At 46.1% G+C, this 15,953-nt stretch overlaps 1 protein-coding gene across 2 annotated transcripts in view; it reads right to left on the bottom strand.

The window, feature by feature from the left end:
• The window catches only part of JAG1 (jagged canonical Notch ligand 1), a 37,114-nt gene extending 21,788 nt beyond the window's left edge, over window positions 1-15,326 (bottom strand). The window contains exons 1-3 of one of the 2 annotated variants that reach the window (XM_042846947.2): window positions 14,808-15,326; window positions 13,740-14,045; window positions 2,843-2,894 (exon numbers count right to left, since the gene is read on the bottom strand). In XM_042846947.2, coding sequence (XP_042702881.1) covers window positions 2,843-2,894; window positions 13,740-14,045; window positions 14,808-14,873 — 424 coding nt within the window. In that variant the 5' untranslated portion in view covers window positions 14,874-15,326. The remainder of the gene's footprint in view (window positions 1-2,842; window positions 2,895-13,739; window positions 14,046-14,807) is intronic. The other variant, XM_005287401.5, reaches the window with a different exon arrangement.
• Window positions 15,327-15,953: the final 627 nt, after the last annotated feature.

Below are 15,953 nucleotides of genomic sequence, written 5' to 3'. Positions count from 1 at the left end.
ACTGCAATTAAAAACCCACGGCGGGTCCATGCCAGCTGACTCCGGCTTGCTGAGATCAGGCTGTTTAGCTGCAGTGTAGACATTCTGGGACTCTCCCACCACGCAAGGTCCTAGAGCCCAGTCTCCAGCCTGAGCCTGAACATCTACACCACAATTAAACAGCCCCAAGCCCGGTGAGCAGAGTCAGCTGGCACGGGCCAGCTGCAGGTTTTTAATTGCAGTGTAGACATACCCAATGGAGCCACGGTTTCGCCTTAAGTGCTACATGGGATACAGCAAAACTGCTGGTGGGGAAGACAAGGATACAGAGAAGCAAAGGTCAAGTCTAGATTTTTTTAAATGACCAAATTTCCATCAGGTCTGTCATATGCCATTAAAAGAATGAACCCTACTAGAGCAGTGTCCAGGACACCATGACACTATGTCCTACTTTTTCCAACAGCCCTAAAGAAAAAAAAAGTCCAGTAGAATTTAATGAAATTAAACTATTAGGGTTGCAGAGGAAATGTTGTAGAAGCCTACAGAACTTTAACTATTTAAGAATTTTATTGAAAGCTTAGCATTCCCTGTTAAAAATTCTATGGAGATCTCCTTTAAAGATGGGGGAGTCTACTGTCAGCAAAGTGGTGACACTCCAGGAAGGAGGAAGTGTTTGTGCAGTAGGGTCACTTAGATGACCCAATTAAAAATATACAATGGTAAAGCTATTGAGAGAGAGTTTAATCAGGAACATATGCAAGACCAAGTCTGCACTGGGTCAAACATGCTGTTTGGGCGGGTGGGGGGGGAGGAACCATGAGGCAGTTTTCTCTGAAGACAATTTTGCTTCCAGAAGATTAGAGCAAAGAAAGGATTCATTGTGAAGTTTTGGAAAGTCTGTTTCATGAAAAAAAGATGAGCTCCAATAATAGTAGAAATGGCAGAGATCCAGGCTGAAAAAAAAAACTGCGATCTTACAGTAAACAAGACCTTCATTTTAAATGCAGACCTCTTCTGTTTATAATTTGACACTGCCAGTATAGAAGCACCTATAGATATTTTTCCCCTTGAATAAAGTTTGTGCAACCAAGGCCGTAAGGTTCCTTGAGCAGTGATCCTAGACTTCAAATCACGCATGCCGCTCTATCAGAGTGTCATTAGTCATAGGGTATGTCTACACTACCCACTGGATCGGCGGGCAGCGATTGATCCAGCGGGGGGGGGGGGGGTGTTAAATTTTTCACATCTAGTCTAGACACAATAAATTGACACACACACACACACACACACACACACCCAGCGCTCTCCCGTCGACTCCTGTACTCCAGCTGGGCGAGAGGAGCAGGCAGAGTTGACGGGGGAGCAGCAGCAGTCGACTCACCGCGGTGAAGACCCCACGGTAAGTCGATCTAAGTACGTCGACTTCAGCTACATTCTTCACGTAGCTGAAGTTGCGCAACTTAGATTGATCCCCCTCATCCCCCAGCATAGACCAGGCCCTAGACAGGAAGGGAGAGCATGGGTATCACTTATTGGCAGTTTTCATGAGTTTTGTTACGTGTGACCTTAATCTGTGGAACCAGTGGGACTTCTTAGAAAGTTGCACCTGTTCCTGAAATCTGATCTGTGCAGAGGGATCCCTGTGCCCAAGCACAGCCTCTGTGGGGTCCATGCAGGCACAGGGGTTTGCCCCTACAGATTTAACTGAAAGAGTAGGGCTTTGGCACTTCACACATATCTGTGGGTCCCTCTACCGTGCTGCGTCTGGAGCCCATTCCAGTCCCAAGCTGTGGATGATTTAAGTAGTTTCTGTCTTCACAGTTCAAGTAGGGCTCAGTGCATTTTGCGGGGTGGAAAGGGGGCACAGACATCAGGTTGGTGGACAGAAGGTCTGGTATTTTCTTCGCAACATTTGGCAGAGCATTTCCAACTCCTTGACACAATCAGCAATTTTGCTTCTGACAACAGTAGCATGGGAGTCTTAGGGACCCAGAGAAGGAACTACAATAGAGGGACAAGCCTGAACTCCTAAATTTAGTGTAGTTTATACAGTGAATATTAACGTTTAATTATAGGTATACACACCCCAGTGACAGCTGGATATCAGCAGCACAGCTCAGGAGCCACTGGGGTTTATAGCTTCCTCTGACTAGCATGTAAAGCCGAAACTGATCACATAAGGACAAAGAAATTGACCGAACAAAGACATTCCAGGGGAAGATCTTCCCCCTCACACATCCCCCATGTTTCAGCCAATTTTATCGGGTGGTGTCTGCTACATATTTTCAGTTCCTGAATACAAATCCCTAGATAGAGAACCTATTTCTCCTCCCCCCCCGCCCAAGAAAAACAAGTACTACCACCAGTTTCTCATCTTTCATCATTCTAAAATCATTTGGATAATGACTACAATAAGTCTCACTGTGGCTTTTAGAAATGATATGTAGCCAAAAAAAGTTCTCAAGGGTGCTTAAGTGACTGACACTTAAATCCCATTGACCGTCAAGAGGATTTAGGTTCCTGGTACTCAAGTAGTTTTTTAAAAAGGGGATTTAAGCGCTTTTAAAAATTGTACCCCTCATTGCTACTTGGATTTTTCCCCTCCCCAGAACTGATGTAGGCTGTACCTTATCCTTGCTTATCATAGACCCAGACTCTGCAGTCTGCGCTCCAGATCCCTGCATTGTGTGACTTCCCTACTTCCTGCAAGGTGCTTTAGAACTATAAACAGAGCTCCAGCAGAAGTCCCACCCTCAATTTGTGGAAGAATAAGGTCACAAACTAGCCCTGTTCACATAAAAGCCTTTCAGCAGAGAGCTGACTGAAGAGTTTTGAATGAGTAAACCAAGGAATGAATACTTACTAGCAGTGTCATTGCTGTAATCCCATGCCTCAACAAGCAACGTATAGGATCGCTGCAAAACAAAAAATATATATATTAGTACTGGACCTCAAATAGCAGCTTTCAAAAAAAGCAAACCTTTTTAAATAAAATCAAAATCAAATTGCCATCTCACTTGAGACTGTATCCATTGAAAACCTAAATAGGCAACAGATTATACTCGAGACAAACATGATCCTCTTGTAACCTCTTAAGTCACCTTATCCAGTCTGACTGAGACCTTTCACCTTGAATTGCTCATCTTGGTCATCACTAATGCATCTTATGTACTTAACCAGGAAGTACAGCTTTTGACACGATGCTGTAAGTTAGAATTTAGCGAGTTTGGCAAAAGTGCACACAGGGGGGGGGGGGGGGAGAGAATAATCAGCTGTTTGAAGAGAGTTTTAGTTACAAAACTTCTGCTTTGTATTTTGTTTTAGATCCCGACATTTTTTCCATCCTGAAAGCAAGGGGTGTTGCAAAGATTATTCTGCTTGGCCTCGGCAGTGCAATCTCTAGAGGGCTTTGCTTTTCAGCACCCCTTTGAAAGCTTTGTCTGCACTAGGCCGTCACTGCTCCCACAAGTATCAGGTAACTAAGGCAAGAACTGATGAATCTCGGAAGGGGGTGGGGAGGGAGAGGCTCTGTCAAACAAAGCCTCGGATCATACTATTTGGAAGAATTAGGGAAGCGGGAGAAGTAGCACACACCTATGTGTCACATTTATAGACATACTAATCTGCCAATCAGGTCTCCAGCATTCCCATAATAATGATCAGCAGCTCCACTAACCAAAGAGACTGCTTCAGGCTGGAAATATGCCAGATCCTACAGCTAAGCTCCCTTTATCGTCAAACCTGACTCAGGAACAAAAGTCATTAGAACTTTCCCCACCTTTATTAGGCTATGTTCTAGCCCGATTCTGTATCCCCCGTCCTTCCCAATCCAGTCATGCTACCAAAAGTGTCTAGGCTTAGATACAAATTTTTAAAGAGTCAAAAGGTTAAGAATTTAGAAAAAAGGAAACAGAGGTGGTGTGTTTGACTTAGTCAGATGTCAGTCTAACCATTTGGAGGGAGGGTGTGTGAAAAACAATGATCCATAAGTTAGAATCTTGTGCAAGAGAAGTTGAGAGTCATGTGGGTTTTTTTCTCACACCAACTTCTATTCTCACCAGCAGTACATATCAGTCCATTTGTAAAGGGAGTCGCATGTAGCAATTAAATACTGTGTTACCAGAAACAAAACCCCGTTTATAAAAGGCTGCAAGGTGTATGCATCAGGCAGACTTCAAAACCCCTCCCGGCCTCCCCTCCCCCCAAAAAGTCAAAGCCAACTAATTTCTCACGACTGGACACAGCATGCAGCCTTTGAATTGGAAAAAAAAAAAATCTCGTTTGTGATGGACACTAGCTTGGAATCTAGCCTAAATACGTTTCATATTCAAAGCAGACTCAGATTCCATTTCGTTCACTGATAACTGTGGGAAAATGCTTTGAAAAAGCAAGCAAAACTGGGCAAGCCAAGACATGTGCCCAACCTTCCCAGCAAAGTATAGATCGGCCCTAACCATTTTTGGTTAATATTTCATCAATAAAGTTACACATTATTTGTTACTATTCTGGGAAAAGCCTTGCAACTTGGAGGAAATGCTCTGAAACAGCTTTAGGAGGCTTTCCCACACAAGTCAGAGGTAAAAATTCCTGAGACATAATTAAATGTGCATTTCATTTCACTTGTGGCAGGGCTACCGTCACCTCTCCGCCTCTGTTTAATTACAACACTGCCAAACCCAAAACAGAGAGCGTGACATGTTACAGCAAGCTTGCAAAAATATTATGCTACAACTGAGAATAAATTATGACAACAACTTGCACTATTTCAATAAAATTAAGGATGTTTTCCTTTTGGCCTTGCATAATTGTTTCGAAAGATGTTCCGTCTAAACACATAGCAACAGTCCCTGCTTAATCCTTAGGCTTGCTTACCAACACAATCCACCCTCGAGGAAAGGAAAGGCAGAATCCCTGCTTTAAGAGCTACTGTTGCCACATACCTGTGTAACCAATTTTCAAACAAACCACAGGGCTTCATTTAAAACAACACTTAACAGGGCAAGCGCCTCCCTCCAAAAAAAATAATACAATAAAAATCTACCTTTGCAAGTATTTTTACAGAAATTTTTTTTAGCTAAAGACAGCCATATTTTATGATTGGAAGAGAAATGTCATTTCATCCACTTGGTTGTGCCCTCCCTGACAAAGTGAAAAATTTGTGCTCAAGGAAGTTTATCAACTAGATTTTTTTTTTTAAACTTTCAAAAAAACAGCTTGTAAACCCCCTAAGATGCTATCAGATGATTGCAATAATCTAACCATCCCATGATAAGGAATTTCTCTGCAAAGACTACACAGTGTTGAGATGTTAGACTATTTTAAAAGGTGCCCATCATCCCCACTTTACAGATCAACAGTTAAGATATCTCAGGAATGACTACTTGCAGCAGGGAGGTTTAATTTTTCCCATGCCCACAACTGACCTCTGCACATCTTTGAATAAATATACATCCAGACACAAGAATTCCACATCATGCACCTTATTCCATCAAAGCAAGGTACCAGGCAGCAAATCAGCAGTGAACTATGATGGAGTCACACCCAATTAGCCTCTATAAATCTGATTTTGACCAGAAGGCAAAGATTCAAGCCAGCTTTGCTCTCATGCTAGAAAGGAACTTCAAGCCACTGGTTTGCAGAATGTTCACACACTCATGGTTTAATCAAAACCAAGAACATGTTACAAATACACCATCACGGTCACATCTGTACGAGTTTACCAAAGCTAGGAGATCGTTAAAATAGCTGGGCTTATGGTAGATAGTATAGGGAGCACGAAATACATTTGTGGAGGTTAGTTAGATAGCGAAGTGAAACCAAAGAGTGTTGAGAACCGTAAGGGCAGTTCTAAGCCAACAATCACCATATTTATTCCTGATCTGTAGAGGACAGAACCCATGAAGAACTTTCATGACCCTTTAAATCTGTCATTGGTGGTCACTTGTGAGGGTGTGACAAGATAACGCTGCCTCTTCAGATTATTCGGTGTTTTAAGTCACAGCCAGAATGGATGCATAATCCAGGACGGGTTTAAAAAGCAGAGAAATTTTTGGAAGAAATAGGTGTCAATGTTTTCACAGGGGACTAAATTTTAAGGGCCAAAACTGAGACAGCTTAAAGAGGCCAGATTTTCAAAAGGCAGGTGCTGAGGACTGGTGGGGGGAAGCAAGCTCCTTTAAAGCTCCCCCCCCCCAAATCATTAGACCCTTTGGGATCTTGATCCCCACATGAAGAATAGTGATCCAACCGGACAGAGCAGCAGAGGAACGTCCTTGTCGTTTGTGAAGGGATATCCCCCCTTTGGGGGTTGTGACTCTTGTCCTAGAAAGTTAACCACCCAAGACACCTGCCGATTCAGTGTTTTGCATGCTTCACGACGAGCAGCGGGAAGTCCGATCTGACTTTTGTACATGCTTCTCTTCTGTCAAACAGGGAAATCAGGTTAACCACAGCAATGCTCAACCTGTGCCCTGACAGCCACATGTGGAGACAAGCCTGACTTGCAACTCCTCTCGCTCTGCCTGGGTCTCAGGCAGCGTGCCAATCCCTACGCACTCCACGCTGGAACAGGAGACAGTGAGCTGAGAGCCGCAGCAACTCCGCCCATTAGCTAGAAGGGGGCGTGGCAGGGAAGAAAGAAATGAGGAACACTTTAAAACCTCCAGGGGGTGGAGGGGGAGAGCGAGACAGACAGAGCCCAGAACAGATTTACAGCTAGCCACAATACCACTTCCTCAGATTGCTCAGCAAGGTTCTCACTGTGGTGCCACATCACCACATGACGACACGGAATCGAGACGACACCACACGAACACCTGATCACATCGGGGCCATCCCGTTAGTTCCTGCTCCATCTGTTGACAGAGCAGCTCTTCAAAGCTGAAGATTACTGGTTTGGACATATTTACTGGATGGCCCCTTCAGCAAGAGAAGGAAGAGGAGAGAGACTTGTCTCCTTTGTTGAACACAAGGTAGCTTGCAAGCTGCTCGCTGGGCCTTCCTACATAAAACATAACCCTACAAGTTTTACTCTGTGTACCCAAATTGGATGCCACTCCGGTTTTGTTTATACAGGCAGTAACCTCACCTCCCATAGGCCCTGGCTTTCAAGAACTTCAAAGGTTACATTAACACACTCCGCACGCAGGGCAGCACATCTGAGGACCAATCACAATGTGCCCGTGTGATCACACACTTCACTCTTGATAGAGCAACTTTTTGCCCTGTCTCCTCTCTGCTGAGAGAGGTAAAAACACTTGATTGCCCCATTAAGAATGGGCCATGCAAACAAATGTAGCTACATTAGCAGCTGCCAAGAGCCTCTCTCTCTGACAGCACAAGCCAAACCAGTCAAGAACTTCTCTGATACAGCTGTCCTCCTCCTGCCAAACGATGAAGGACACAAAATTACCGCTCTCCGAACTATGTGTGCTGCATCCAATAAGCCAGGCTGATCTCTGATCTGGCAAGCCTGCTGGAATAAAGAGTATCCTGTGAATACATAATGTGCTGAAGTTGCCATTGTGTGAAGTCAGTCCATGGTTTGTCTGGGAGCCGAACTCCGCTGAGTCTACTGCTGCTTCCTGTTGCTTGTCCTGTATTAGCATTATTTTTGGATAGGCCCCATTATGTCCTGTAATCCTCACTGCAGTCAGTATGGCCACGCTATTGTTCTTGGTTAATATTAGCAGGCAATGCCTCCGTCTGGGTGGCCGGACTACAATGTATTCTAATCACAGCACTAGAATGCACTAACCAAACAATGCGCCAGAAAAAGATCTTTAAAAAACTATGGCATCTCAATTTTAACAGACTTCAGTTTGGGGGGCGGCGGGGGGGAAATCTCAGCGGCAGGGGGCAGAATATTACAATAGCATTTTAATCAGTGCCTTATCTGATTACAAGGTTATTTTTTCACAAAGCTCTCACTTGTCACCAAAAAGACCCAGTAAGTAGGCCAAGATGTCAATGGTCACTTTAAACCCTCCCCAATAAGATTACCCACTATTCTTGTCCTTCTCCCTACCTGTTTAAAGCATCCCAGTGATAATTAAATGCACCAGTTACAAAAGGGTGGCAAGGTTAATAGAGAAAATACCTAGTAGCCAGCCAAGCAAAACAGTCAGGTTCACACAGAGCAAGCCTGAACAAGAGGCCTTTCTACTTATTACCCAAGTGCATAAAAACTGGGCTGAGCTGGTAAAGGACTCAATGTTTGACTAGTTACAAGCCACTTTAACCACCTCTATCCACATTTTACAGTTTCTTCGGGATACTACAACAGTAATGAGTGTAATTGATGCTGTTGGGCAGTGACCACAGAATCACGAGTTCCATGCAGTAACAAGACACTAACACCACTCAGTTTTCTTTCGACAGCTTTCCCCATCTATAAGATGCATGTAGGTTACTGGTTTAGTGGCATTTTCTAAAAGCCCCTCAATGCCAGTGATTCTATACGAAGTGTGAATTCAGGGGTTTTAAGACCAATGCTGTTCCCAGTTTGTTTGGTTTTTTTAAAGTGTATTAAAGAACTGTAGCTGAATCCCACAGGTGCCATAGGATTTTTAGGCCTGAGCCTGGGAAAACTGCATCTCGTTTTTATTAAAAACTAATTTCTAGTTGAGAGACAAAATAGCAGCATCTCATGTAATGAACTGCATCATCAGTTTTAATAGCAAGAAGAATTACCGTTCTTGCACTCTAATCTTCAGTCCATAATAAAATAAAGGGACATAAGGGTCTAATTAACCTGAGGAAAGCTAACCCAAAAGGTATCCAGTCTTATGCAATACAAAGTCAGGCATCCAGCTACACAAGTTATGAGATGACCGTGCCGAATGTATGCTATCTAAAGAAGCTTCCATATACGCTTTAAGGAGGGCTACCCTGGGCCCAATTCAGCTCCCACTGAAGTCAGCTAGAGCAAGCCTTGATTTAAATCAACAAACTAAAAACCTGCATACAAAACATAGTTAGTGGGACTGATTTACTTATGGACAGCTCCAGCTATAGGCACTATAATAAAATGGATTCAAATTGAAGGTGAAATCCAAAACTGGATTGGAACACAAGAGTCCCTAAAGAAGGGATAGATTAGGAGTGGAAGAGGTACCTTTTTCAAAAAACACATCACTCCTCTACAGTCCTAGGAAAGTTTGAATTTGGATGCCAGTTATGTTCCAGAATGTCATTTAATACACACACTCCATTTTGGATAACAGTGCCCATTCAAACCATGGCACTCAGATGGGGGAAAAGCATTGTTTACCAATAATTCAAGTGGTACACATGTTCCAACGTGGATATGTTCTTCTTCCCTGGACAGGGGCACTACCTAAAATTAGGGATGTTGGTATTACACACATCTGTTAAAACCTATAACCAGAAAAAAAAAAGTCTTTATATTTCTGGCTAGTGGCTACAAGAAGAAAATATGTAATGCCAGTCCAGAGAGTTTCTTTCACATCTTCAGGAACAGGCATAAGTTTTGCTGATAAAAAGACTTTTCTTAGCCAAAGGGTGAAATAAACATAAACAAAAGTTTTGGATTTCCTAAGTTTTGCAGTGAAGCAGTTTAGAGGTTTTTGCACCTCAGATTCTTGGTGCCTTGACACAATTGTGCCAACATTAAATGATTACAAGGATCACAATTTAATTTTTCAGGATAAACACGCAGTTTGAAATCTGAGCTATGGGCACCACAGAGGAGGCCAACTTTGACCTGCCTCATGTTTACAACCTCAATGAACCCCAAGATATCTCTTTGCATAAACAGTACGGAACTTTGTTTGCTGAATGAATGCAGGGCTCCTTTAAAGCATGAGAAGCCATGAGATTTTGCAGTCCTTCTTATAACTGATTCCAAGTTAATCCTTTTGGATTTTGACTGACCATTTATGACAGCAGAATTATGCTCAAGAACCTGCAAAGACAAACTTCAACGCAAGGAACATGGACAGATTTGGTTTGAAAGTTCCCTACAGGTTTAATGGATGTACAAAGTTCTGAAGGAAGTTCCCGGTACCTTAAAATGAATTGTGCATTTAGCTAAAAGTATAGTTGTATTTTTAAAGAGGAATTACAATTTGCACATTCTTTGGCTTACGGCTGCAGGTGCAGCTTTCTGGATGTACTCTTTATTTCCTTCATACTGGTCCGTTGCCCTGTTGCCTAGCAACTTATTCAAGCCTCCAATCACTTAAATGAATTTACAGCCCACTATCTTCACTCCCATTACTCACAAGGGTACAGATCAAAACCTACACAACAGCCAATCACACCATGTTCTTAGAAGGCGAGTTCCAGCACTTCAGATCTATGTTCATTTTAGGAACGGAGTCTAAGAATTAAAGTGATCAGTGCAAACTTGGATTTTCTTTTTCTTTTTTTAAAACCCTGCCTGGTGCATAAAAATCTTTACAGATCTAAAAATGTCTTAAAACTATTTTCAACACAAGGTACAAAGAAGCAGTTTGGCATGGGGAAAAAAAAAGATGTCAAAAAAAAAGTGTAGTCAAGGCAACAAGGCTTCCTGATGTTACTCACTAAAGCAAGAATGTCCCAGAAAAGCCCTTCCTCAAACAGAAAGATAACAGAACTGATGCATATTCAGAGGCGACTATGAATTGCCAATTGGCAATATGATTAACGCTTAGCTCTGCCTTCTGTTAACCATCAATGCAATTCTCAATCTGGTGGATATAAGTCAAATTTGTATCTGACAAATTGTTACAAGACAAACTTTTGTCCTCACGCTTAAGATAGGGAGAAAATAGTGTTTTAAAGTGAGCATAAATGTAGTAATTGAATTGAGTAGGGCCAAAGTTTCCATTTCAGAGTCACATTAGCACATTAAAAGTGATTCAATATTCTGTTCCTATCTTAAAAAAATGTAGGGTCTCTTGAAATAGTTTGCATACCTAATTTTAGTCCAAACAAGAGCTTTGCTACATTAAGTATTCCTTTGTTCAAATGCTTTAAGAATCACAGTGGCTAGTAGTAGTAACCACCATTTCCCCATGGAAGGGAAAGCAGGTTGGATAAGTGAACAAGTAGGTGATCACTTCAGTCTTAGAACGGCTTGTTTTCTGTGGAGGGTCTGAAACAATTCATTAGAGTTCTCGCATAGGAGTCAGCACTTCTAACCTCACACCATCGAAAAGACTTGAGAGGAGATGGTGCAAAGATGGTTTTCTACTATACTTGGATTCCCCGGCTTGATTAGATCCAGCTAACAGGACAATAGAAGCAATTCTTTCACTAAGTGGAGACCAGCTAATACATGCAGTCAGGGTGCTGGTTGTTTAATGCCTTCATCTTTTGCACATCTGTGAACAAGTTACTAATGATCTTAAAAATTCAACACATTTAAGGGGTTTTTTTTGTTTGTTTTTTTAAAAAGGAAAGATAAAAGCCACCCTAGATGAACCAGACCTTTGTGAAAATGTCAGAGCCCAGAGCAGGAACACCACAGCCCCAGCAGTACTTCAAATACCACAGATTTTTACAAAACCCTTGATCCTTTCAATGGCATATTTGAAATGAGATAAAACTGATCTATTTTAAAAAGTAGAGCTTACACTTCCAACACAGTTGTGCAAACTATACTACTGTACTTTGTAATGCTTCAAAACATGGGCTTGGGTTTATCCCTGCAGCCTTCAGTTCTTGGGAGAGAAACAAAAATCCCCAACCTGACACACTCTAAAGCAGGGGTTCGGGACCCCTCTGGGGGGGGGTGTCACAAGATTATTACATGGGGGGGTCGCAAGCCATCAGCCTCCACCCCAAACCCCGCTTTGCATCCAGCATTTATAATGGTGTTAAATACATAAACTAGTGTTTTTAATTTATAAGGGGGGGGGTCACACTCAAGGCTTGCTCTGTGAAAGGGGTCACCAGTACAAAAGTTTGAGAACCACTGCACTAAAGGCAGGTAGGAGGCAACACAGGCATTTTCAGAACGCAGGGCTGGCTGCCAGCTTTGCCTGCACTACAATTGGGGGGGAGGAAGAAGGGGGAGGGACTGAGATGGTGATCCAGGGACTCCTTTGGTTCTTATCCCATGAGGAAGGGCCAAGCTTGGGAGAGGGTGGAAAGCTTACATAGGCTTCAGTCTTACCAGTAAGGGTAGGGGTTGGGGATGGGAAAGGACACTCCCTCCTCTCCCAGGCCCGCAGACAGTTAAGAGCACTTTACTTTCTTTCCTTGCCCAAGGTCAGACTCCTAAAGCCATATTAAGGCATCTAGGTTAGAATGGCCTGACTTTGAGCAATGCTTACCACTCAGCTGGCCCAGTGAAGCTATGCTTTCCCAGCACCTGGGGGGGGGAGGGGGAGAGTTAAAGGGATCTAGGGGGTTGTTTTTTTTGGGGGGGGGGGGGGGGGCGGTGGAGAAGTCTAAATTTAAGCACCCAGCTTTGAAAATCTTAGCCAGTTTAGGAGACCCTAACAGAGCTGGAGTATACACATTACAGGTACATAGCAAGAGGAAGGGTATTGTATAGACAGCTGTTGTACTCCAAGCAGTGGTTTCATGACCCATTTGGAGAACTGACTATATTCAGGGCTTAAATTCGGCCGGAGTTGTCCGGAGCAAAGTTCCAGTAGGTATTTTCAACCCCCCTGGAGTTTTCAGAATCATAGCGTGGGTGAAGGGGGGGTTCATGGGGAGCTCTGGAAAACACTGAGAATTTAAGCCCTGATCCTATTAAAGCTTCCCAGTAAGAGCCAACATGATTGTGGTCAAACCCACTTAAACATGTGCGTTGCACCATCAGAACTGAAGTCAGCCCCCTCCCCACTCTCTGCACGGAGGCTTTGCCAGAGGTCTAACAGCACAGTTCTAGCAAAGCACATGGCCCTGGGCCCCACCTCCTTGTGGTCTCTGCCCTGCCACTGAGTTTGCAAACACAGCTGTTGGGGGAGGGAGGGGTGCTGGGAACCCAGGAACATGGAGCCAACTCTCCAGCGGTGGAGGGGAAGCGAGGGGGGAGAAGAGAGTCCAATGAACCAAGGTGGAAAGTTAAGCCCAGGCTCTTTTCTTTATTTAGCTTCCGGAGTCTGCAAGTGCCTTGAAGCCCGTAACAAGATTCCCTGGGAAGTTGGCAGCTAGTTTGCAAAGAGCAGCAGCAGCTTCCATCAACACCAAGGCCTGCAATGAGATTCCCCTTGGGGAAAGCAGGTAGCTTCCCCAGTATCAGGGGGTAGCCGTGTTAGTCTGTATCTACAAAAACAACAACGGTTGCATCCGAAGAAGTGAGGTTTTTACTCATGAAAGCTTATGCCCAAATAAATCTGTTAGTCTTTAAGGTGCCACCAGACTCCTTGTTGTTTTGGTAGCTTCCCCAAACACTCCCAGGGAAGGGAGCCAGGCATGACACGCACTGTTCATAGGGGATCACTGGACAGCCCCCGGCCCGCCACTCTCTTGGCTGCGGCACAAGCCTTAAGTGGCAAAGGGGGGGAAAAAATGAACTTCTGACCTTATAACTCTTAAGAGCCTTATTGGTGCTGTAAAGTGCAGCGAGCCCGGGTTTGCTCCCTTGACCCGGCTAGACCTGGCTCGGATTTAAAAGGCACTAACAGGGTCGGGTTAGGGGGCTCCCTTTCCTCTTTGTAGACAGGCTCCACTCCCCCCACTAGGACCCCACACTGACTTCACAAGACCCCCACGCCCGTATGACAACTCGGAGAAACAGGTTTCCCCATGCAGAGCACCTTGGAGCACCCCTCCCCCGCAGCATGAGATTGACTCACCGGCCAGGCAAAGCTGAACGGGAGAACAATCCGGTTCCTTTCGTTATTCCGGTTGTATTTTAAATTAAAGGTATTCCCTCCGATGACGGGCGTAGATCCGGAGCCGAAGCTGCAAGGGCCGCCAGCAGAGACCCGGGATTGATACTCCTTCAGGCAAACTTTAAAATACGTATCACACTCGTCTTTCGTGCACTTCCTATCTCCTGGGTTTCGGGGGCCATCGCAGCAATTCCCATTTTGCAACTCGCCATTGACGTTTTGCATGGATAAGATCTCCAGTTCGAAGTGTCCGGACGCTCGAGTCACCTGTTCAGCCCAAGACAGGGAGGGAGAGAAAGTGGTCACCGGCTGTGACAAGGGAGCGCAGGCACGGGGGATTCAGTCCCAAACTGGAGGGGGGTTTAAGCGAGTTACGGACACTGCGAAGCGCCACACTTGCATCTCCCAGATACTCAGGAGGGCATGAGACCAGAGCCCCATCGCCAACGCCTGCCAGGGGCACCGCAAGGGAAACCCCTCGGGGAACCAGAGCACCGGCTTGAAAGTCGGTGGGAGTCTAATTAAATGGGGGGGGGGTAATCAGCGCTGTAAAATAGGGACCTCAAAACCAGGTGCTAAGATTTTAAAACGCAGCCAGCACTGATCAGCGCGGGTGCACCGAAGTCTTGAGGAAAGATTGTAATGAACGTGGTTAAGCAAAAAATCTTCAGGGGTGACTGGTGCCCATTAAGGGGCTTTTTTAAATCAAAACGGGGAAAGGAGCAGCAATTGAATGTAGCTAAAGGCCGGATCCCCCACCCCACAAGCTAGGATTCAATCTCACGAAATGAGTCCCAAACACCTTGTCTGCAGCACTCGCATATGGGTTGAGGATTTTTTAGGTTGGTTGGTTAGCACCGAAGTGGCGCCTGCAGAAAGGGCGCGTTTCGGGGCGACCTGGGGAACCCGCAGGAATCGCTGGAGGAAGGTCCCCCCATCCCTGCCCACCCCGGTGCAAAGCCTGGCGAAAGCGGGGGGCTGGCCCGTGCAGCCGCAGCTCCAGCCCCCCGGGCGCTGGCGCTCACGTACCTTTCCCCGCAGACATAGCAAGGCGAGGAGGAGAGGGGCGAGGGCGGGTCGCCTGGGTAAGGGCATGCCGCCTCCTTGCACGCTGCCGCTGCTCGCGCCGAGACCGCTGCTCCTGCCGCCTGCTCCCGACTCTAATATACTCCCCCGATTGGAGCATGCACGAGTGGAAAACAACACCACTTTTCACCGGCTCCTCAATAGCGCCCCGATCTCCAATGCAAAGCAGCCCGGCCTCCTTTTATTCGGCCTCGGCCGCCCTCGCCTTTCTTTTCTTTTCTTTTTTTTTTTATTGCGATTACTCGGAGCCTTTTCTTCCTTTCAAATCACTTGCCACCGCTCGCTCAGGGCAGCACAATGAGCCCCCCTCCCCCCGCGAGAGACACACAGGGACACATGCGACGCGCACAGAGAGAGGGAGCTGGAAGCCCGTCTGGGAGCCCCGCCGCTGCCTGCCTGCTTCATCTATCCCGCGGCAGCAGGAGGGGAAGCCGCAGCCGGCGCATGCGTCTCTATTAATATGCATGAGGAGGGTGGAGGGGAAGGGGGGGGGGAAGTGGCACCGCCTGGTTCCCTGGAGGGGAGGGGAGCGTGACAGCAGCAGGGGTGGGGCGGGAGCTTTGCAGCAGGTGAGAGCAATGGCAGGCAGGTACGGGGCGGAGATACGGATTAGCTGGCCCCGAAGAATAGCTTCATGCAGCGGGCCCGTGTGAACGGCGCTTGCAGCCAGCCGAGGGGTCTCTTGCAGGAGGGGGGCAGTCAAAGCCCCAGGGGCTGCTGCGGGGGGGGGGTTGTTAACCCTTTCGGGTGCAGCACCGGGGGGTGGGGGGGCTAGGTCCCATCCAGCCCCCCCAAGCCGATGCAAACCGCAGCCAGGGTGCAGAGCCCCGCCTGGAGGAAGAGGACTCGCCAAACCGGCTCCCTGCTGGAGCCAGGTAGCGGATCCACCGGGGACCTTAGCACCCGGCCCTCGGCGGCGGCAGGAAAGTGATTTCAGGCGACCCAGCCCAGGCAGCGGGAGGAAGGGGTCGGAGCGGTGCACGCGTGTGTCTGCATCAGGAGCAGCCCCAAAGGTTGCAAAGCCTCTGGGGGCTTGTCTAGCAACCCCCCCCTCCCCCCAATAAATCCCCCCTTTACACTCCGCGATCG

Source organism: Chrysemys picta, chromosome 3, assembly GCF_011386835.1.
Source record: "Chrysemys picta bellii isolate R12L10 chromosome 3, ASM1138683v2, whole genome shotgun sequence".
NCBI classification, from domain to species: Eukaryota; Metazoa; Chordata; order Testudines; family Emydidae; genus Chrysemys; species Chrysemys picta.
Note: the sequence above shows the minus strand (reverse complement) of the source record. Positions and strands in the feature narration are given on the sequence as shown.